Genomic DNA, 24,514 nt, shown 5'->3' with positions numbered 1-24,514 from the left:
AGATCAATAAGAAAAAGGGTTGGAGATGAACCATGCTGGGATGAAAAAGGAAGAAGGTCTCAGCAACAAACCATCCGTTGTCAAGTGGAAGGACTTTCTACCTGGACTATCTCCGTCCCGGTTGTCCTTATTTTTGCGCAGCGATCTGGTCTTGGTGGGCAGTTGTGGAGCCTGCTGAATGGAGCCCAACGTCACCTTCTTCCCTTTCTTCCCCAACTCCTTTTCCACCTCTAATAATATACAATAAGTCAAGTAAACGCGTAAACACGAGAAGGAACCCAACGAGTTCCAGACTAACCGTCAGAGATGCTGGACTCCTGGAACATGGTCTCAAAGGCTTGGTGGGTTTCTGCAAAGGACGGACGTTCTAAAGGGTTCCACCTCCAGCCTGACAGGGCGAAAAAGAACTAATGAGAATGGGAAACACGGCCGAGGTATGCTAACCGTCACCGAGTTGCTACTCACAGGCCCTCATAAGTTCGTAGACTTTCTCAGGGCAGCCCTCGGGTCGGTCCATGCGGTAGTCCTTCTCGAGCAGCTCGTACACTTGGGACAAGTCAATGCCGGGGTACGGGGACATCCCGTAGGTGGCGATCTCCCACAGCAGAACCCCAAATGCTACAGGCGTACGTTAGTCCAGACGGATTATTATAAAGCAGAGTATTATTGTCTTGAATTTTATGCTGTCGGGACAAAGTGTTCCCAAATGTTTGCTAACATTGTGAACGGATAACAAAAATATTAGCTTAATTAGCTTAATGATAACAAGTAGGGAAAACACATCTTGGATCATTCATAGCCGTCAATGGCAGTGAGTTAACTCATTCATAACGTTATTTCCCAGCAGAATGATACGTACCCCACACGTCCGACTTGATGGAGAACTTGTTATAGGCCAGGCTCTCCGGAGCCGTCCATTTGATGGGGAACTTGGCCCCGGCGTGGGCCGTGTACGTGTCGCCCGTCATCAGCCGGCTCAGGCCGAAGTCTGCCACCTTTACCAGGTGGTTCTCGCCCACCAGGCAATTGCGGGCGGCGAGGTCCCTGCAGGGGAGCACGCAGAGGGTGAGCGGGACGGATTATTAGGTTCCCAAGTCACTTCTGTCACACCAAATTAGCCATCCGGACGAAAGTATTGGGTCAACTGGCCACCTATGCAAGATGCGAAAGTTCCCCCCCCCCTGCACACTTTTGCAATTGTAAAAAGCTTTTCACTTTTCTGGGAAGACTATCAGCAAAATTTGGGAGTGTGCCTGCAGGGTATTTTGCCCATTCATTCAGAATGAGGTCAGCGGTCAGTGGAATTTCCCTTCTAATTCACTCCAGAAGTTTTTTGACAACTGATGTTCTTCCACACCATTCCTACCCAAACGTCTTAATGGGCCGTTCCCAAACCGCTCTTAGTAAGTAGTGCGTCCGACCGAGTACTTTCGCATGAGCTTTTAGTCTTATGCAAATGCTATGTAGGCAGCCCACCTGTGTATAAAGTTCTTTTTCTCCAGGTATTCCATGGCGGAGGAAATCTGCGTGGCCATGTAGAGGAGCACCACGGCGTTGACCTCCTCTCGGTTGCACTCCCGCAGGTAGTCCAGCAGGTTGCCGTGGGTCATGAACTCTGTGATGATGTAGAACGGAGGCTCCCGTGTGCACACGCCTGGGAAGGAAAATGCTCACTTGGCGACTTTCTCATTTGTTTGTCGGGATGAAACCGTTTATCAATAAGCAGTGATTTCACTGAGCGCTTTTCATTTTTTTATCAGTCTTAATACACGATCTGGTGATATCATCGCTGACTTCAGGCGCACTTTCTACACGTTTGTATGGCGTCTAGTTCAAATTCAAGCAGCCTTACCCAAGAGTTGCACCAGGTTGGGATGTTTGATCTCTTTCATAACAGCCGCCTCCTTGAGGAACTCCTCCACTTCCATTGTGTCCTCCTGCAAAGAGCAAAAGACGGCTGGTTGTAGTTACACACTTGAACCACTTGGTGGGAGCATATTTCAACCCCCACCCCCTCAAAAAAAAAAAACTGACAACTGAGACCTCGGCAGAGGTTGGGATTAAGTCACGTTTGTTCACTTCATAAGCAAGTCAAGTATTAACTTTCAAGTTTCAAGCAAGTCCAAAGTTACTGTGGGAAAAAACAAGCACATCAAGTTGAGTTTCCAGGAAATTTCAAGCAACTTGAGTCAATTCATTGCTTGGGTTAAATTAATCTATGGAGGACCAAAAATGGCAAAATAATAAATACATTAATTAATTAAAGTGCAAATAAAAAACAATATAAAATGAAAAAAAAACTATAAGAGCAGAGCATTGTTATTTATTGATTGATATTTAATTAAATTGATATATTTATTTTGTATTTATTTCCACATTTATTTACTTTGGCATTTTTGGTCCTCCATAGAAATCAAGTTCAGAAGTGGACAGAGTAGCCAACATTTGGACTTGCTCTCTTTAGAACAAAATTACTCAAGTAAAATATTATCCTCCAAAAAACACTATTCAAGTACTGAGCCACTTCCGATAAATCACAGCATGAATGGCAAATAAACACAAATATTAAATAACAAATTGCAATTTAAGATACAACTAGCAAAGTCAATCCAAATTCCTAAACACGTCCTCTTAAGTTTGACTCCCGTCACACCATGCGACTGGGATCCCCCGCCTCTGCCGCGCACGCTCTCGCACCTTTAGCGTCTTCACGGCCACGGTGAGGTTGTACTTCTTCCACACGCCCTCGTACACCTCGCCGTACTGGCCGCCGCCCAGCTTGTGCTTCATGGTGATGTCGGTGCGCTCCATCTCCCACTTGTCGTAGTTGGGCGACACGCCGTAGATGGTGGGCTTGTTGCGCTTGGGCGCCGGGTAGTGCAGCGTGGTGATGAGGCCGTCGGCCACCGTGCTGTGGTGGTGCACCAGCTCGGCCAGCGTGTTGAAGCGGCTCTCCGACGACACGTACAACTGCGGGAGGAAGGCGACAACGGGTCAGCTCACCGGCAGAGGAGGAATCATCTCTTGGTCCATTCTTTCACAAAAGAACTAGAGCTGTCACAATTAACCGATTAATCGGCAAGTAATCGATTATCAAATTAATCGACAAGTAATCGATTATCAAATTAATCGACAAGTAATCGATTATCAAATTAATCGACAACTGTTTTAATAATCGAACCATTTTTTTTTATTAAAAATTGTCCAAATCTGCTTTTAGGATAAACAGTAATTGTTCATTGATTTCTATAAGCCTTCTTGAAAGAAGACTGATTATCTTCTGCGTTTGATCAAAAATAAGACATTTGCAAACATCAGTTTTTACTCTATTGAGTAATTGATAGATTAATCAATTCTAAAAATATTCGATAGTGACAACAAGGTAAATTGAACAAAATGCAGCCGTTTCTCACAGTGGACTCACAAACTGGCCTCTAAAATCGTGCTGCTATTGTCGCTGAAGTTCTTTTTCCAAGCTTGAAATGTACTCTTTTTGGAAAAAAAAAAGTATATTTGCATAAGGAAAATTTTCCACACTTTAAAACAGTTTCTAGGAGACTTACTGCAAATTAATACAAACTCTGTCTATTTGTGATAGTGAAAATTTGACCATAGAACTAAAGATTTCAATTTCCATTATTTTCTTTATGTGAAAAACTGCCCCCGCCCACCATATAAAAATATCTGATGTTGGCAAACGTCCCCGGAATGGATCATGTTGGACATTGGAGGTTGGAGGTCTGGAAGCGGGGCGGAGACGAGCACATTTGTCAGGGCTCGGTGGACACAGTCTTTTCCATTGTCCAAGTCTTACATAACCCCCAAAACCATTTGCTCCCAAATTGCATTTCTTCACTTGTTAACATCATCTCTAAAAGGCAAAAAAAAAGGCCACCTCCAATGTTAGGAAAATGACCTTTGAAATCAGCATTTGACAGTCAGTTTCTATTCAGTTTTTACGCAGGGAGTTACCATGAAAGAAAATGGCAACCCGGGGGGGGGGGGGGGGGGAGCTCTGCGGTAACACTGCCCTAAAATGTACCGGTAATGCGTTTCAGCTTCACCTTGCCGTCGGAGGCCGTGTTGATCCTGTAGTGGTAAACTCTCCCCTCGTAGCGCAGCGAAATGGACCTCTGGCCGGGGCTGCTCTCGCTCTCGCGCACCAGGAAGCTGCCGTTGATCCCCGAGCTGAGCAGGTACTCGGCGGCGTTGCGCGACACGGGCCCGTGGTACCAGCTGTGCTTCTCCAGGCTGTTGACGGGGGTGATGTAGTTGGACGGCACCCAGCCTTGGCCATTTTTGGTCTGCGCTTCGCACCACTCGCCGTTGTGGTTGTAGCCCAGCACGCGCAGCTTCTCGCCTGCAAATACAGTTTGAAGAACCTTCAAAACCGTATTGTAAACAAAGACCAAAATCTGACCAATTTTGTTGATTAAACAAAAGCTAAAACCGCCCAGGACTAACTCAATTAGCATGTCCGAATTTGATAGCTGATCCAAACAATTGTAGCGGAAACGGTTCAGCAGCTGAAACCTGCCTCGGCTCCAACAGCATCGGACTTTTTCAAAACGATTGTGAAATCTGTGCAAAGATATTTAGACCATATTTAAAAAAGGAGTTTGCAGGCTTAAAACTGCTTGCAAGATGGCCAACTGGCGGCCTGTGGGCTGGATCACACCAAGTGGTCCCTGGGTTAATAAAAAAAAAAAAAAGTGTGTGTGTGTGTGGGCGGGGGGTTGATTAGATTAGGTTTTTGTTGTTTTACAAAAGCTGACGAACATTCAATATACGTATTGCACCAAAAGTGGGGGGAAATGGGTACGAAAAAATGTGAGAAAATATTGAAATTATTATTAATATTGAATTAATTTGGGAATATGCAAATCCGTGGGTGTTAAGATGCAAATATGCAGGGCGTAGTGTTGTCACGATACCAACATTTTGGTATCGGTTCCGGTACCAGCATGTAGTTCGATACTTTTTCCAAATCAAAAGACAACTAAAAAAAGTCATTGAAGACTTTATTTTTCTTCAAATTGTTTTCTTTGTGGGAGAGAGAGAGAGAGAGAGAGAGAGAGAGAGAGAGCGAGAGAGCGAGAGAGAGAGAGAGAGAGAGAGAGAGAGAGAGAGAGAGAGATAATGATTCATTCAATCATCATTTGTTTCATGGTCTCCTTTTTGTGTAACTTCGCACGTGAGTCAAATACAATTTTATTTGCAATATGCTAATTCCTGCTTCATGGGCTCCTTCTTCTCTTGACGCGAACGCGTGGGTCAAACCACGCTGCTACTTGGTTTTTGTGTTTACGCTACCATGACACTGGACAACTGAGTAACCTTTAGCATGGAACATTAACTGAAAAAAACCCCATCTCATTCAAGGCATTGTCTTGTCTCACGCATGAGCAGAAATGTTCTCTTTTTCCTTCCTCCTTTTTGTTTGACCGATCCATATTGTTTTTTCAACGGCGTGGTGTTCCGGCAAAAGAGGAACCCAAGTGAGGAAGTGAGAGTGGGAGTGCAAAGAGACGCAAAACAGAAGGAGACAGGAGGGGAAGCACATGAGCAGATTGTCCATATGATTTGAGGCCATCTGTAGTACGCTATATACAGTAAATCCGCTGTCTTTCACAGTGGTTATGTAAAAAAAAAAAAAAAAAAAAAGCAACATTAAGTACAAATCTGCAAATACTGGAATATTTTTCGAGCGTTTGTGTCTGAAAATACCTTTCCACACTCCAAATGTGGTCCAAGTGGTTTCAAACTAAACATTTCAATCGCAAAAGGTACAACCCCCATGTACAGAATTGTTAAGAATTAGTTAATAGGTCAAGGGAATCCAGAAATATTAATAGATATGGTACTGTTGTAATTAAGAAATCTTCAAGAAGCCAGAATAGTGTAACATGCGTTAAATGCTGATTGGTAGATTTCAGGTTGTTAAATGTAGAGATAGACCGACCGATTGGCATTTTATTGGCATCAATTTTTTTTTTTAAACAAATGCCAATCTTGACCTTGTAATGTCTTTAAGCATTAATGCTTATTGAACAATTTTCTAGATTTTTTAAAATGTTTTTTTCATCTTAGACAATATACTTCATTTCAAATGTTTAAAAAAATGTTCAAGGAGCTCCCAAGTTTATCACTACGTCTTAACAAGTTAAATGGAAACTGGAAACACATTTCTTTGTTTTAATGTCGAACAAAAACCAAAGGTTCTGAAGGTTATCAGGGTTAGCAGCATCTCTTAGAAAGCTAACTGAAAATTTAAATAAATAGTTCCCTGAAATTAAAACGGTTTTAGCTTTACCTTTTTTTTATCAGTCATCAGATTTTGAAAAACAGATACCGATATACGTCAAAATGTCCAATATCGGGGCGGGGCCAGGCCGATTATTGGTCTAACCCTAGTTAAAGCAGCACTAAGGAACTTTTCAACCTTAATAAAATATTTTCATAACTCTTCTAACGAAACATGGACTTAACTAGTTGAATGGTACCTTTGCCATGGCCTGAGGGGGTTTGTATCATTTTTACTGGCACTAAGCAACTTTGAGGAGGATGGTGGGAACACTGCCACACACAAAAAAAACTACAAATGTGCTGACTGCTTTATGGCATACGTCAAAAGCTACCCTGGATGAAAGGACAGTCAAGGATCAACATTGGCCCGGAATTCACTCACTGCAGTGAGCCCAAAAAAATAAATACAAATAAATAAAAATGACACAATGCGCTTGTCCTCATAGGAAATGTGGTCTTCCTTCAGACATAACAATACCGCTCTTGTCCATATGGCGGTGCCATAATCAACGTGGACTGAAAGTTCCTTAGTGTTGCTTTAAACGTTTAAAAATGCTTATTTCTACCCTTACCTTTAGTAATGCTGAGTGTGTTGTCGCCACTGGCCACAAAGTCATACAGCGCCACAAACAAGTTGGGGTCATTTTCGCTGGGTCCAGCCAAAAGGTTCTCTTTAGAGTTCCAGCGGGCCGCTTCGGTCAGACCTTGACCCTCTAAGTCTGGTCTCTGGAGAGCTTCTGAAAATGAGAAAACAGACATTTAAGTGCACGTGGAAGTGGACAAGAATGTGAGGAAATCCAACCATGCGAGGAGTGATTGGTCAGCATGTTTGGCATGCAGATACGGATTTGCACTTGTAACAATACGTTGGGAGAGTCCACGTTCTGCTCTCCTGCCAATGTTGTACAACCATTTGGCCGTGACTTGCAGTTTGCCCATCTGTCCCCATAGCTTTTCATTTCCTGGATTATCCCTGCTTAGTTTTCATTTCCTACCTGAGCAACGAGCACACGTTGACCGTGAGAATGCACCCAAACACCAATCGTTTGAGTGGCGATGATTAGTGACAGCTAGCGTGAATGATACAAATTACAGAGCAACAACTGACTGCAGTAAATTAAAAATGCAAAAAATGCGGAGGAAAGTCAATGGTGGGAGGAGTACTTTGAACAGCAGTTTGGCCAAAACGTGCGCAGCTGTTGTCACATATGTTCTGAAGCACAGTTAGGCCGCGACCCCCTCAACAACACACGCGCATTCTTTATGCTGCAAGCCTAACAGCTCTTGAAATCAACAGAAAAAGAACCACATTACCATTTTGGGTAACCTCAATGAATTCACTTTTTTTTTTTTTTTTTTACAACAATGTTTTTGAGGGCAAACTTGAATGGCAGAAGAGATAGCGGTTTTTAGATACACGCACACAAAATGAACTCGACAAGCAAGGCTATGATTTCACCTCAAGGCTACTCGAGACAAAAGAAGGCAGTCATGCGTGTGCATAATCAAAATTCCAGGCAAGTTTCTTTTTTTTTTTCTCCACTATGTTTGTAATGGAAGGACAGAAGGATATTGTGCTTCATAATTACAATGTAACAAATGGCACACACTTCAATGCAATTCTTTTGTTTAAATTACAACAGACTAAAAGAAAAATGCCATTGTTGTGAAAAAAAATGACAGCTTCTTAAAGCTGAAGTCTAAATATAGTATTATGGTTGATATTATGTTTGTGGAATATGTTAAGCAGCAAAATCCAGCAGTTTTTATCTATATCACAAGGCGGCCATTTTGCCACTTGCTGTCAAGTGAAAATGGCATCACAGTTGCTTAGGTCTCGGGTAACGACCAATCACAGGTCAGCTTCAGGAATCGGGTGAGCTGTGATTGGTCATTGCCTGCCTTGAGCCACTCTGACGTCATATTTACCACAACTGTGAAGTTGGTGACATATGAAGCTCCAAATATCAGCTGAGACGACAGTCAGCCAGGATAAAGAACCCGGGATTTTTTGCTTGGGGACTTGCAAACTCATCAAGACTAAGACTAAACGTTATATCAACCGAGTGTCAGATGTCGGCAAGCTTGTTGTAGACATTATGTAGATGAGATGAAAGATAAAAGCAGATGTTTTCTACTGTCTGATTTTGAATAAACAAAGATAATCCGTTTTGAGGGGGGACTATAGAAATCTTAGAATATTTACTGTTGAATCTGAATCAATTTTATTGGCCACATATGTTACAAACGCACAAAGGAAAGGCTGAAATTCTGAGGATTTGGACAATTTTACGTCAAAGTCTCTAAAGAATTCATCGATTATCAAAAGATCCTGCGGCGTTGTGGAACTACAAGTCGAGGTTGCTTCACCACAACACGCCTGCTCACAATGCCCTGAGCATCTGACAGTTCCTGGCCGTGACGAGAGAGCTGCAGTGGACTCGAGAAGAATCCTTCCAGGAGTGCATGAAGGTGTGGCGGAGAAGGCTGGGAAAGTGCCTGAGCTCATTTTTCCCTTCCAAGTAATGGAGTCCGTTTGTCTCTCAAGCTTTCTGCTAAACAAACGGACAGCCGGACGGACAGGCAAACCAAGAGACTACAAAAGTCAAATGCTTCTTTCACCGTAACGTACAAATCGATCGAGAGATAAAAGAGCACCACGGGGTTAGGAGGCAGACTTGGAGGAGGCAAAACATTCCATATGGCCAGAGTTTGGCCTGGACTGAAAGTGTGTGGGCGGGCCTCTGTCACACACGTCCACTTAAGACGCCGCAAATACCACAGGCCTTTGTGAGAGGGTGACAACACACCGACACACCAAGCGGGATGACGCCCACCCAAACGAAAAACCCATTTTCAAATGGAAAATCGGGTGGATTGAGGAGCGAGGAATAACAAACAGAACAAAGACGATCGCGGCGGGCCTTCCGGAGTCAGTGCAGTGGGAGAAATTACAGCACGTCCTGGCCGCGTTGCGGGGATGACAACGAGATGATTAAGTGTATGTGTGTGCAGCTTGTAAAGACTTTATGGCCATGACTCGGCTGCTCTGAGCAATTGAAATGCACATAATACTTGCACGGTGATGTAAGACACGCATCCCTTCAAAGAGCAGAATAGTTGGAAACCAAACGTGGTTAAAAAGCGGAAACCTTGAAAGAACTGCAAAGTGTTCATTCCTGAGGGATGGGCACCATCATCGATTAAATGCTCATTAAGAATTCTGACTATGTGGAACTTGACTGTTATATAATCGTGTCTTGAAACAACAACTTCCTATATCCAGGTCGCAAAAGAGCTGATTGTTGGACGCGTCTCAAAGATAATCCAAAGTGATTATCCTGTGGTTTGAGGAGTGATTTTTCCTCCACAATCTTCTTGGAAAATTGTTGCGGCGGACAAACATCTATGTTTGTAAATTAACGGTCAGTCAACAGTCTGGTTGGAATGGACACTTCAGCAATTTGTGCTTTTTGTGTCAGGCAAAGAGGAATATTTTTGTGTGATATCACCTACTAATCAAAAAAGATCTTCAAATTAGAGTAAAAAAGTTGAACTTCCCATTTTCTCAACATTTCTCCTTGACCCTCTTTCTCGGATTGGCTGAAAAGTTTCATTTAGAAATATTCCCCAACGTGTTTGTATGGGACAAAGTCCCGAGGGGTTCTCCAAATCGATACATTAGTTTTACCGTGATGTTTCAAACGGCGTCTCTTCCCCGACAAACGTGACTTAAATAGCGTAGTCACAATGTGGACAGTAGCACACATGTGCTTTAGTAATGAATAGTTTTTTTGTTGATTTTTTATTTTTTTTTAAATACACGTTTCAATTGCTCACTGGATGTTTTTTGCAGAACATTTCACAAATATGGTGGCCACTTGTCAAATCCTTATGTGTGTGATCAACACTGAATTCGGCCAAGCCATGGTCTCTGTGGTTGTGATGTGAAACTGAAGCGAGGCAATCAGGAAGCTCGCTCAACTTTGCACTGTTGCTGGGCATTGTTAGAAGAGCAACATGGTCGTGTTGCGTGTTTGGGTAATGCGTCTCACAATACGTCTTTTGCCGCAATAAGAATGACAAGAGTTAGCAAATGCAATGTAGTTAACGGAAAAGCTAACAGTTAGCCTGCCCCTAGCTTTTTCTATTTCTTCTTTGTAAGAGAATATCAAAAGTGAGCAAATGCAACGAAGTTACCAGGCAATCGAACAGTTAGTCTAGCTTATTCTATTTCCTCTTTGTATCTTTTGTTTGTCTATTTGTTTGGATACCATGATGCATCTCACATGTCATCTTCATACTACGACAGATACTGTATGGTTTTTCTGTGTTGGTTATATCAAGTACAGAAAACACAGTAAGAGCAGTAAAAACATGCCAATTTTTTTTCCCATCCCGTGTGGGGTCTCTCAATTGTAGAAATCAGTTAAGGTGTTAAAACCAGCGTACCCCTCTAAAGGTTCTGTTGATTTTGTCTAGTTTGCTGTCAAAAGGATTTAGAAAATAGAAAATAGGGCTACATCTCAATACGATGCTCGCATTTGGTTTTGTATAGTCGGTGAAGGACATTTTGTCAGCTCCCCAAACAAAGAGCTTGAAAGAAATTGTGTCATTGGAATATCCCGATTGTTTCATTAAATGCATTTTTCCCCATCTATAAAGAAAAAGTTCAGGCTGGTTAAAAACTCCTAATGGAATGTTCTTGATCCAGATGGTCTTAAAATTTAGAGTCCTCTTACCGTCATCACCCTGAGGGGGAGTTTGGGAGGGTGCATCGTGCTGATGATTAAATCATTTGGTTGCACAACGTTTGACTCGCATGGGGTCTTCTTCCAACGCAAACCATTCACAATGTCCATTATGTAAAGACTGCAGTGCGCCCTGGTTCTCCTAGAATTCCTCGCGCGCTTTATTAGCCATGGCTAAATCAATTACTCACTTTAGGAACCACTGTTGAACATAATATATGAGAAGACATGGTCAACAAAGACTGCACTCTCCTGTAACTTCTAAATGGATTTTAAAAGTAGTCAGGAAGATTTGCTTTGGGAATGCTGATTACAGATTAGATGCACTTTCCTCTTAAACACCAGTCAAGTGGGACACAGCCGGGGAGTCAGATTTCCGTGTATTCTCTCTTTTTCCACTTCTTCCCTCCGCCGCTAGCCAGTGTGTCTGGCCTCCCTCACCTCCCCTGAGCTGCGTTTTCCCCTCCCCATTCCGCAGTTTCCACAAAGCCAAAATCCTTGCGTGGTTGCGAGCCACTCTGGCTTTCGGCCCTTCCAAGCATCTCTTCCTTTGATTATGTTCAAAGTAAAGATCACTAACAAAAAGAGCTTGCGGTATACACTTACCTTCCAAGTAGCAGCTGGAGGAGGACGAAAGCCCTTTCTTAGATTTACACCCCACCAATTTCAGGCAAATCTCCAACATTTTCATTTGCTTTCTTTCCCTTCCCGCCTGGAAACACTGCTTAAAATTAGACTTCTGCCTTGTCTCTTTACATGTGTCCCAACAGGAGAACGTTTCAAACAAAAGCAAAAAAAGGCAAAAAGAGAGAACTGATCCAGAAGCTCAAACGTATTGATCTTGTTAACTGTTGCTCTTTCTCATTACCGGTAATCCTTGTGCGCATCCACTTTGTGGAACAAAAAGGGAAGAAAAAAAAACTTTCTACAAACTTCTTAGTAGTATCTCCATGTTTTTCCCCTCCAACTCCTCCGATTCGGTTTTGCTCCAGTTTTTTTTTTTTTTTGGGGGGGGCAAGTTTTGATCCGAAAAAAGCGGGGGACGTGTCTGTGCGCTGGCTGGGGACTCGCGAATGTGTCAGTTGAGTGGGCAGGCGGTCCGTCTCCGTGGTGCCATTCCTCTCTCTGCTGTCCCCCCTGCGCAAGTGTGGAGCCGAGGCACAGGGACGAGTTAGCGCTTACGGCTGCCAACAAAGGGCCTCTTCTTTCAGGATCGGCTGGCTGCACTCGATGACATCAGCTGAGCCCTCCCAACTCCAGCAGCACGCACACACAACACAATAAGAGAGAAAGACTTCATGCACACACGCGCACACACAGCTAAGGAAGCCAATTGCTCAAAAAAAGACAAAACTCATAGTGAGGCAAGAAGTGAAAGTTCCAGAGTTGTCGTTAAAAATGTAAGATTCTTCACAGAGCTTTCATGTTTTCCTTCTGCTGAAGTCATCCGATGCTTACAAGAAGCTCCTCCTTCCCTTCTCCCCCCCCACTTTTCTTTTCTTCCCGGCGCTCTTGCTCCATTCTGGAATGTTTACAGGTTAAGGAATTAGTGCTGGACAAAGCTCAGAGCTCACTGAAAGACAATCAGTAGTGGAGAACTAATGAACTAGAAGGTGTTCATCCACTCTTTGGGCGATAGCGAAATGTATTCAAGGAAGGCGAGAAACTTTATCTTTTCAAACACGTCAGTCAGGGAATTTGGGGACAGCCGCAGTGGTTTGACCATATGAGGAAGGACGGGCTAATCCTTGGCAGGAGCCGAGCACTCGCAACACATGTTTAATCTCTTTCTTCTGTCTTCCCTCAGCTGTGCCTCCAAACGCGCTCCATAATTCAAGGTTGCACTCACACAACTGTGCTCGGTCTATCCAAATCTCTGGAATATAAACATCCAAAGCAATAATTAGGCATGCAAAAGCACCTTACGCTAATTGGGGGGGCCTAGAGTGGAACGCAATCTGCAAAGTGGGGTTGACTTCCGAGAGATTCAAAACAAGTTGTTGTTGGATGCGGATCGAAAGATTGTAAATAGGTGATCGGCCAGAAAATCGCGACCGGTGCACTCTTATCTTCAATATAACGTAATGAGGACCTTTTCTTTTTAAATTATGTATTTATTTATTTTAAAGCGGACCACAGTAAATACTCTACATACATTATAGTGGGTAAAAATGAATTGATTTAATTTAGTCTTTTGATATTTAGCTACTAGGCCCTTCGTTATTGTTGCAGTGCTGGTACGGCAAACATTTGCATTCCTATTTTACATCAGTAACACTAACACCCCCACACACACACACACACACACAAATAATTAGCATACGCAAGCCTTCTCTAACAGCCCATTAACTTACCGCAGTGCTATATAGGCTTGGGGGAGATGAGAGGATAAAGTAAAATTGGGGCAATAAAACCAAGGTGGAAAAAGTGGGGTGAAAAAAAAAAAAAAAAAAAAGGTTGCAGATGGAGGAACATGAAGCACGTTGTTTGCAAGTGAGATCATAGGGGGAACAATGTGATTTATAATCAAGCTCGTGCATTGTATGGTGAGCTGCCGCACATCCACCTACGGGTCGAGTGCTTTCTGGAACTCATCTGACACTCGGGAAGTCAAAAGGTAAAAAGCCCATAATGGAGGGATAGCCACGATACAGTACTTTCAAACGTTTCAGTGGTGGAACCCTTCGCCAAACTGCTCCCAAATTGATCTTTAATGACTGAGAAGATCACAGCCCTCCAACGGTGATTGTATTCTGCATTTGAGCGAAAACTCTTCCTTCCATATGTTAAGCCTGGCAAACACCAGCGCCGTGCTCAAACGGGTCTGGGACTGCTCAGTTCATTTTCCATTTTCCATGGTGCCTTTTCAACAGACTGCAGACCGAAAGAAATGCCTCTGGACGCATTTGGATAAACCTTCGGACGAGCCTATTGGCGGCAATCAGAGCAATGGAGCGTGTGTGCGTGATGCAGTGCAGAGCGAGTGAAAAATGTAAACGCATTACGGCATGCCGAGTGCAGATGTTTGCTGTTCTTGCGAAGCAACGGTGCCATTCTCTTGGCTCACGTGGATACACGACTTAACGGATGACGGGGTCCTTGGTTTACCACTGTATAGAGCGGGGGGGGGGGGGGGGGGGGGCACGGCACATAGGACCATACACTTCCTAACCAGATGTAGGACAAAAATTATATATTTTAGATACGGACAAAATACATGCATATGTACAAAATATGCGCTCTGAATAAGTTTCGTTTTACATTTATCAATTAAAAGACCCACTGCGCTAACCCAACAACAAAAGGTTTGAAGAGAACTAATCAGTGTATTTTTTTTTCCCTACAGCAAAATGCTTTAATTGGTTTCTTGCATAAAAATTACCATCCAAGGACAGCAAAAAAATTGCTGAACAGCATTTTGCTCCCCCCCTCCTCAGTATTTGTTAATATTTGGGGATGTTTTGTTTTTTTGGGATGCCCCCTAATCCTCCCCCCCGCCATTTACCCCCCGTTTTTCGTGGAAACATATAATGGGTGTTTAGCAATGTTTTTGACAAATTTGTGGGGTTTGTAGAAAAAATATATGTATATATTTGTAACATATTTTGTTGTCCAAATATTGCATTCAATGTTTCAATTAAGAGCAAAAAAACCCACTGTATCTGAAACTACCATTTAAAAAAAATGAAATTAACAAAACGTAATCACATTTATAATACGCAGCCATCTTGGTGTTCCTCTAAAAGTCGCCACAGGGCTATCATATATATGCAAGTGAATAAATACAAGCTGCCTTTCAGGCGGCCATATTTTATTCCCCAACTATCAATTACCGACTGGGCAATGCTTTTACATTTTTATGTGCCATGATAAAAATGAAACAAATGTCAGGCTTGATATGAAGGTACGCTCTACGAAAGCCTTCTTTGGTTTGGTTCACGGCAAAATCAGTAATAACCAGTCAGTCAAACCCCGCTTCACTGACAAATTAGACTGCTTTGCAGTGCTGGAATCGGTTGGCAGACGCCACTTGACGTAGATCCTGCCCGTCGGGGAACAAGATTTATTGCACTATAAGCTGAGCAGACCTAATTACAGAGGAGAGAGGCGAAGCCGTGTCGGCCGTGCCACGATTCTAGGCTACACTGAATATTTGCAAGTGACATCAGGGGGCTGCAGTCATGCAGTTAGTTCAGTGTTAGCATCTGTCGCATGCTCCTTGCGAGTGCTTTCATTTTGGATTTTTCTTTTTGCCTGTCTCACATTCCATAAATGGATGGAAGTAAAGCGACAATTCGTAAAAACAGAAACTCAAGAAATTGCGGCACTCATAAGTCAAGGTAACGCCGTATCAGACTAACACGGGTATCATGTATTTATAAGGTGTGTCCGTTTACTTATGGCCATCTGAAAAATGTGTCTATGCCTACAGGGAGAACAGATAATAAGCAGCACCGGTTCCAAGTTAAGTCCTTTAGGCGTCCGTCTGCGCCGGTAATGGGCTGCTACACTATCGGCAACGTGAAAATGCAATTTCTAATGAAATGCATTTACAAACTGGTATGCATTAGTCTCGGGTTCTCTCCAGCCAAACACCCTCTGATGCGAGGTGACTTATTGACTGTCAGTTCACCACCGCGGCAATCACCAGTACAGAGGAAAACTGGGCTAGTTAAAACCAGACGAGCTTCTTGGAAGACATTCTAAATAGGGCGACAAGAACCAGGTGATTAATCAGAAATGTTGCTCATTTCTCGAAGGCCCGGGAGAAAAGGGCCAAGAACATGCAAAGCGGCCCGAAGCGTGTTGAAGGTTGTAATCAAGTCGTATTCAGTTGTATTACTCAATTTGACTCATATTGTTGGCACAACAACAGCATATTTTCTATTGCAGGAGAGTTGAGTGCTGGGATCAAAAGAGAAAACGGAAAAAGAAGCAATGCATGTGTGTGACACAGAGGGGTCGTAGAAAGCAAAACCTGCCTTACAGACTCATAATTATGCGGAGACTACAAAAAATGTGGTCATACCAGAAACAAATAGAAAGAATGCTTACCCTAAAACAACAGTTGTGTTGTGTATGGCTGCAAACAAGTTGCATGCATGTTGATATGCAGTGCCGATGGCCACTAGGTTTTTCTAGGGAAATGTGCAAACCATATGGAGTGGAAAAAGAGGCAGATGGCCCCACAAGACAATCAGGAATCAGTAATTTTTTTTTTTTAAAAAGCTGAATAAATAGCAAACAAACAGTTCTAATCACAAAATCTGAGGCTCCAACACAAGCCGTACAGATGTTGGCAAGACTCTGGTGTTTGTGTGACACCGCCTACATTCTCAATTGTTTTCAGCAAAACAATGCATGTCATGAAACAAAATGCTCCAAAGTTTGGTGAAAACTGAAAAATGACATATAGAATATATTGAGAGACAAAAATATTTGGGCGAAAGGGAGTAAAGTGTGCACCAGATGTGAGAGAGAGAGGAATGCAGATGCAACTCCACCACTTTGTTCCACGGTATTTGTTGTTGCTCAACACACCTCTGGCGCAACATGCAAATGAATCACAGCAAAACTGCGCGTGTTGACATCTTTTATCGTGACAGCCCTACGATAACAAGAGCCACAAGCCTACGGTGGAACGCACCATTGTCAATAAAAGCATACCATAACGCATACGACAAACAGGCCAGAAGTGAGCAATTCAAATCCCTCGCAATCAACGGTCCGATTATCAGATGTCTCCTGACCGATTATCCTGTGGTGTGTAGTGTCAAGTCTTCTTCTCTTTTTTTTTTCTCCAGCTGCGATTGTGACATTAAAACTAAGGCCCTTTTCTATTGTTGCGGTTCTAGCGAGAAAGAAGCTGTTTCTCGTTTCCATAAAAAAACTATTCAAGGCCGTCTGCTTACTATGAAAATGTTCCTCAGAGCCTCTTCCAACATGGTTCTAGAACGGATGCTGAGGTGGGCTGTGATGTCACTGTCATCCAATAAGTAGGACTGGATTAAAAGAATAATAATATCAAATAATTTTTCCTTTTCAAGCCCGACATTGATTCATAAAAAGAAACGATTATTTTATAGATCTAATTTTCCCAATAAATTCTTAAGAAAATAGAATTTTAAAGGTCGATTTTTTTTCACAACTTCACATGAATTTACAAGTATTTTCTTACATTTATGAAAGATCTGACTTATTGCACTGTGAGACAATTCAGAATATTTTGAATTTATATTTACAATTATTGGATTACATTATTAGATTCTGAAAATATTTTAATCTCATCCCTGCTGATGTCAATGTTTATGTAACACTTAATTTATCATAACACGTGTTACTTTTATTAATAAACTAAATCAATGGACCAGTTACTGCCATCGCAAAATTGACTTTGGAATCGAATATTTGTGGAGTTTTGAATCATGTATTTGACATTTAAGAGAAATTAATGTTCCATAATTAATCAATATCAGATTGAATTGACGTGAATCGAATCAGAAAAAAATCTAAATAAAATCGATTCAGAGTGGATTTTCGATTAGGGACGATTTTTGATTCAAAATGAATTGATTGACAATGATTTTTGCTTCAATCTATATATGTGCAAGGAATTGTAATGATCTACTCCAGTCTGACTTGCCAATGCTAATTAGTGCGCTACTTGCTGCACTTTTATCACTCAAAAGAACAGCTCCACGCTGCAAAAAAACAAATTTTATTGGAATGGCTTGATCGTAACTTTTTCCTTCTACTCTCTAATGTGGCTACAACTTTACAGTGTATTAGATCGCGTAGAACCACACTGCCCCTAAGTGGCCAAATCGGGTACAACATGAACAGCGCTCCAAATAAAGGCACACACAGAAAGGCAAGACAGTATAAAACAATTTCAATAAAATCTATTTTGGGACATTTACAATCGATTCTGAATCATACTAAATGAGAATTGCGATTCTTATGAGGCACATCCCTAGTAATCACCCCTCCTTTGTGGGGGTTACGTTCCAAAACCCCCGATGGAGAAAAAAGGAGGCTTGCTTGAGACCTAAAGGTTAAATACTTGAGATTTGTGACGTAATCCCATCTGTGTGTGTTATTAGCAACAGTGGCCAACTTCCCATCAACCTTTTAAAATGTTTAAGAATGTTAAAATGCTACTTAAAACTTTGTCTGTACAAATAATAAACAATCACTGAAATGGCTTCACATGGAGTTCCATTAGTTCCAATGGGAACATTTGTTTCATAATACCAACAAATTGTTGGTTGCCGAGCGTTTCGCAATGGATTGCGGTTCCAGTGTAGCAAACTCTTTCCAAATATCTTTCTTTTCAAATTCTTCAAATTACATCAGGTCTGTTTCTGGAAAGGGGGGGGGGGGGGGTGGGGGTGTGATGTCATCATGTGCTGATTAATGGAGGAAAATGCCATCAATTCAGCATTTGTCCTCGCCACATAGTTGGCATTCTGCCGCTTTGACGCTGAGTATTTACAAACACACGCACCTGTTGTAAACGGCCACCAGTAAACATTGGACCTTCCAAGATTCAGACAAGATTTGATGTGGGTTGGCACTCGCTAACCTCTGCGTCCATTAGGACAGGCTTGGCCAACAGCGAAGGGCCAAGCCACTTGGGAAAAGCCGCCCCTGTCCAACCCCTAAAAAACAGCTGGCGTGTACGAGCATTACTCCGAGGCGCCTGCTGCATGGGTGCGAACGCATATCAAAAACACATACATACAATCTTCAGCACTCAGGGGGGGATCATACGAGGAGATCTGGTGTCTAGACTGTATAGATTCCACGGGTTCCAGCCAAGAAAGAGCCGGTTACACACTAAAAGAGATCCACTTACCGCACACGCACTTGAATGCAGCTGCCGTTGGGGGGAAAAACACAGGCACGCACACAAATCAAATAATGTCACCGAAGGGATGCGCCACCAACGTTCACACCTAAAGTGCACGCTACAATTCTTCGATAAATAAGATAACATGCGGGTTTTTGGAATGTGGCAGGAAACTGGAGTACCAGGAGAAAACATGCCAATTCCACACGGGAAGGCCCACAAAGTCTGAACTGTGAGGTTTTGGTGCGAACCACTAGTATGCTGTGCTGCCCTCTGTAGGCTACAATCAAATGAAAATTATATTTAAAAAATCATAATAATAATACTATCAAATATTAATATTTCCTTTTGTGTGTAGTGAATCTAATTACCCCCCCCCTCCCCCCAACTCTCATTATTATTCTCATCTCTATCCTTTTTCTTGCATCTATCTACTATCTACTAAAAAATGCACTTAGAGATTTGAGTTCTCAGTCCAGGGCCTATTAAAGTTTGAACTCTCAATGTGCCACAAACTATAATCGCAAAACATTTTAATGAACTCTGTCAACGCATTTTACGCTACCCTTTAAATTAGGGCTGGGCAATAAATCTAATTAATTCGGTACATCAACATTTTAAAAATCGAATCCTTGAAAATTTGCTAAATTGTGAAATCGAGTTTTTCTTATGTTCTGTTGCATCCAAATGTTTTTGTGAGGTATAATTTTGTGCAAGTGGCAGAATGCTGGACGGGTGGTTTACAAGAATGTTTAAAAAGGCTACAAACTACTTAATTGTGGCAATTTAAGCACAAACTGTGAATGTCAAGTTTATGTTAAAACTGATTTAGAATAAGTATACATTATTGTTTTTTGAGCATTTTGCACAGGAATTATTTTTGAATAAATGAAACCTTTAAAGAAAAGTTTGTTGGGTTTATTCAATTAAAATCGTAATTGTCCTTAACGACAGAGATTATAATTTTTTTTTTAATGACATTTTATTTTGTAGTTATATCGCCCAACCTTACTTTAAATAAATAAATAATTCACGGATAATTGCATTTGAAAAAAGTGAACCCGTTCTTGAAAAAGAAAAGCCACACCCACTTTCTTGAAAAAGAAAGTGGGTGTGGCTTGCTAGGCTACATGTTGCAAGATGTTAGTCTCCCAGCCGTACTACTTCATCACACTTCCTCTAACCAATTACTATGCTCCTATTAGCCAGGGATTTAGCGCCATCTTGTGGCAACTTAGTGCTACAGAAAAAGCACAACAACGTGACAAATGGGAGAGTTTGATAGATAGAATAGGTTTGACCAAACCACATAGTTTACAAAAGTACACTCCCAGCCCCGCCTTGTTAATCGCGCTCTCAAATCAGTCCCGTTCAATGTACCTCGTCAGAGTACATTCAGCTAACCGAACCCCGTGCTGGTCACACCATCTGCAATTAAGTGCATCGATGAGATGCCGGCACAGGACAGGTCGCCGCATGCCTACGCCGCCTCGCTCCCAGGCAGCTGCAGCGCGAGAGGTCTCAACCTGCCTGTGGAGAAGCAGCGCGCCGTTGGCTGGCTTACACGCGCATGCACAAAAAAAAGGAAAAGAAAAACAGAGGCAGACAAAGTCAAATAACGCGTTGACACTGCCCTCCTCTCTTGCACGGTGACTCACATCCCACTGGGAGACCCCAACCTGCTCTTCACGGGGGCGAGAAGGGGGGGGAAATAAATAGGCGTCACTGCCGCTGACACCGCGCCAAATTCAACCCTTTTACCGGCAAACGTGCTCGCTCTATTTTTCTGACCTTCCCTGTCCTGTCCAACATCAGCCCCCCCGCCCACCAACTCCACCCCCACCCATACTTCTGCGTTATGCAAGAGGCTGTGGAAAGTATTCCCCGCGCCAAGGCAATCACAGCTCTACAAACACATTTGGTAAACTTATCAGTTCGCAGAACACGTGGATGGCAGGCATCCGGTAAAATGGTGCCAAGGGATATCAGGGACACGGTTAAAAGTAGGCCTGAATCATTTTAAAAAGCAATTTAATTGCGTTATTTTTCTCTCAATAATGCGATTTAATATGTGATTTTTTTTTTTTAATAAGTCTTCTTCCCATCTATTTTTCAGCAATAAATTAATCTGTATTAACAATAACATACACTAGGAGATTTATTATACATACATGCTTTGGTTTTATTGATTAGGCTTGCGCTAAAATAAAGGCAAATGAATGAATATAAAATAGTTTATTTATCTCCTTCAATTAGAGTTAACTTGCTAAACACTTTTACATAAATCAGTCTACAACAATAATGCAAACAAATCTGTGGCTTTATCACTTCAACTTTTTATGTTTCAAGAAACGATACGGTAAAAGCATGGACTGCGCTTCTTTATGAACCAGAAATGAAGCAGATATTTTTGTTATTTTTCAAAATGTCAGCTTTTGCAATCTCAAACTTGCATTCTACTACATTGTGAATGATGTCTATTTGAATTTGAGTAATTGTTCAGCCCAAGTAAAAGACTAGCACAAGATTAAAAACGAAGAAAGTTGTAGATTTAATTATTATTATTATTATTATTATTATTTTTAAACAACTTTTAGATAAAACGTCAATTTGGAGAATTTAAATTTAAATATTTTTTTTTAAGTACACTTAGTTGTAACATTACGACTTTACAGTTCTATATTTCTGAGAAAAAAAGAGACTGGATGTAAAATTAAAAAAAATAAAATTTATATCACAATAAAAAAAAAACTTGTATATTTGAGAAAAGTCATGTACTAAAGAAAAAGTAGTACAGTCAAGATTATGGTGTGATAACAAATTGTATACTTGTTTTTTTTAAATATATATATATATATATATATATATATATATATATATATATATATATATAATGCATTTCCTAGATAAAAAGTTGTTCGATTAAAAAAAAAAAGGCAGTGTCTTTCAGATTTAAGTCGCAATATTAGAAGAAGAATGTATGTTTTTGGGGGGGGGGGTATTTATTTTTAAATTAATGTCATAATTTAAAAGAATAAAGTCATGTACTGCATTTTTTAGAATTTTTTTGGGATATTTATAAGATTGATACTGCAATATTTGACATCAAAGTTGTAAAATGACACGTAAAAACGTTGAGAGTAGTCAAGTATTTCTGGGGGGGAAAACTAACAGATTCGAACGTAAAATGTTAATACTATAATAAAAAACTATAGTAAACTTTCCAGAAAAAAAATGTCTCGTGCCTTTTTGAAAGCAATGCAATCTGCAAGATTAGTCATCACATTGCAAGCATATTTGAGATTAAAGATGTAAAATAAAAACTTTGTCAATACTTTATAAATACAAAATTAAAAACACCTTTTTTTTCTAGATTCAATTTGCAATATTACTATAATACCCTTATAGAGGGCTCGCTCTAATATTGCGCATCAGTCAAACCTGACAAGCCACAAAAGCGCACTTTCACCCGCCGACAAGACTCTCCGAGACTTTGAGTGAGCTGCCCAGGCACGTTCGACTGGTGTCACTCGGCACTGTTATGCAACATCCCGATGTTCTCACAGGCGTTCTCAGCCACAGGATCAATAGCCTGAGCTTAACGCAATCAAGCATGGACTACACGCTGACTAAATGAAAGAGGTCTGCTGTGTGCGTGCGTGTGTGTGTGTGGGGGGGGGGGGGGGTTAAAGTGACAAACTAATCAGACAAAAAAGACAAAACAAAAAGACAAAATCAATTCCAATGAATCGCATCTACATAAAACGATCTACCACACGCTCTAGCCATTTTCTCCGCCCATGACTAATTCAGCTAGCTCGGTGAAGATCCAGGGCCCATTTCCAGCCCAAAATGGCTTAGATGATGAACAAAATGGTGGAGGTTTACCGACGTAATAAATAGGGTTGCAAAATTACAGGGTTTTTAAAGTTAGAAACGTTCCATGAGAATTAAAAGGGAATAAACTAAATTGAAAATAAAGATGTATATTTGAGTACTTAAAATGTTGATATTTTTTTAGGTAACAATAGCAATATTAATCATAATTTAAAAAAATATTTTCAAGAAAATCGTTGCTGTCCAAGTAGTAGTGATATTATGAATTAAACCAGATTGATCTGTAGTTAATCACATTTTGGATGGTGAACACGGAGAAGAGAACCTTGAGAATTTTTTTTTTTCCAATTGGTAATTTACGAAAATTATGTCAAACAACGGACGCCCGCATACTCACAGTTTGGCGCCCAAGGAGTCGCTTAATTTATGGATTTTATTCCCAACATTTTTAGCAATATTTTTTTAATATGTTCTTTCATTCATATATTTATTTGCTCATTCATTCTGAAGTCAACTCACCTTTTTTGTCCCAAAAACGTATTGGTGGTTTATCTGCGCTTATTCAAGAATTATGGGGCTTAAATTCATTTATTTTTTCCTTTTAAATGCATTTAATAATGGGTCAATTCGTTGCAGACTTTCAGCGTTAGCGGGGTTGCCCTGCTCCATATTCTCACTGTCTATGTCAAATGAATGTCATAATTTACAAGACCAGAAAAAAAATGGCCATTTATTTTAAAGCAGATAATCAGGAAAAAAAACACATGTAAAAAAAAATATATATATAATAAAAAAAAAAAAAAAAAGGACCAGAAGTAGAGCGAGGGTTTTCACAAATAACATGGGTTCGGCTTCCCAAAAACAATCTGCAAATGGGTGATTCTGCGAATGGCAAACAGTGAATATGTGGGGGGGTCCACTACTTGCCATTTCTTTGCAACCTTGCTCATAAACAAACCAGAGTTCAACTCGTAAGGCTCTAGTACCCCTTCAGTGGCTTCGGGAACACAAACACGGGGTCTTCCATTTGCTCTTACCGTGCACTGCAAAGACGTTGCATGGCTGCGTCCCGTGGCGCGTGGACTCCCTCTTGACACCCTTGATGAAGGCTGGCAGACTGGGTCTCCTCTGGTCCCCGACAAACTTCCCCGGCTGCTGCCCCATAAGGGCAGGGTGCCAGGCCGCAGCCGGGACTCTCCGGGTCGGACTCGCTCGGCCAACAACTGGCCAGTGGGGGAGGAGGCGAGGGGAAGGGCTGAGGAGAGGAGGACACGGGAGGAGTCCTTCTCCCTAGCACCGGGGTGTCCTCTCCTGGTGTGATGCGGATTTTTTCTGCAGGTCCAAGCTACTCCAGCGTGCCTCTTTTTATCACGCATTAATGGGATTTGGGTGCTTGAGAAATCTGCGGGGAATGGGAGGACAATTTTTATTCAAGTGTCATTCGGTGCACCTTTATCCATGAGTTTTCCTTTCATTTTTTTCCTTCTACCTTTTTTTTTTTTATTCTTTCCATACTGCCTGACCTTGTATCCTTCCCCCCCCAAACTTACATCCATCTTTCCTTCACTTCATACTATCTGGCCTTGTCTACCTTTCCATTCTTCTTTGTATGCCTTCCTTCATACCATCCAACCTTCTTTCCTTGCTTCCATCCGTAACATTCATCCTTGCTTCTGTAATCCTCGATTCTTTCCTGTTACTTTTACCCTTCCTTCCCACCTCCTATGATTCTTCCCTTCATCTTGTTTCCATCCTTCCCTCCCCTCCT

At 41.5% G+C, this 24,514-nt stretch overlaps 1 protein-coding gene across 3 annotated transcripts in view; it reads right to left on the bottom strand.

The window, feature by feature from the left end:
* abl1 (abl oncogene 1, non-receptor tyrosine kinase) overlaps positions 1 to 24,514 on the bottom strand; it is a 28,392-nt gene that overhangs the window by 2,896 nt on the left and 982 nt on the right. The window contains exons 2-11 of one of the 3 annotated variants that reach the window (XM_086096801.1): positions 23,784 to 24,148; positions 6,879 to 7,043; positions 4,065 to 4,360; positions 2,698 to 2,970; positions 1,853 to 1,937; positions 1,477 to 1,654; positions 860 to 1,044; positions 466 to 618; positions 299 to 388; positions 72 to 230 (exon numbers count right to left, since the gene is read on the bottom strand). In XM_086096801.1, the coding sequence (XP_085952927.1) occupies positions 72 to 230; positions 299 to 388; positions 466 to 618; positions 860 to 1,044; positions 1,477 to 1,654; positions 1,853 to 1,937; positions 2,698 to 2,970; positions 4,065 to 4,360; positions 6,879 to 7,043; positions 23,784 to 23,910 (1,711 nt within the window). In that variant the 5' untranslated portion in view covers positions 23,911 to 24,148. Of the gene's footprint in view, positions 1 to 71; positions 231 to 298; positions 389 to 465; positions 619 to 859; positions 1,045 to 1,476; positions 1,655 to 1,852; positions 1,938 to 2,697; positions 2,971 to 4,064; positions 4,361 to 6,878; positions 7,044 to 11,663; positions 12,464 to 23,783; positions 24,149 to 24,514 lie in introns of those variants that run through there. The other 2 variants (XM_086096803.1, XM_086096804.1) reach the window with 2 other exon arrangements.

Source organism: Leptonotus elevatus, chromosome 15, assembly GCF_054856555.1.
Source record: "Leptonotus elevatus isolate MCC_2025b chromosome 15, RoL_Lele_1.0, whole genome shotgun sequence".
Lineage (NCBI taxonomy): Eukaryota > Metazoa > Chordata > Actinopteri > Syngnathiformes > Syngnathidae > Leptonotus > Leptonotus elevatus.
This window is presented reverse-complemented; position numbering and strand designations above follow the sequence as displayed.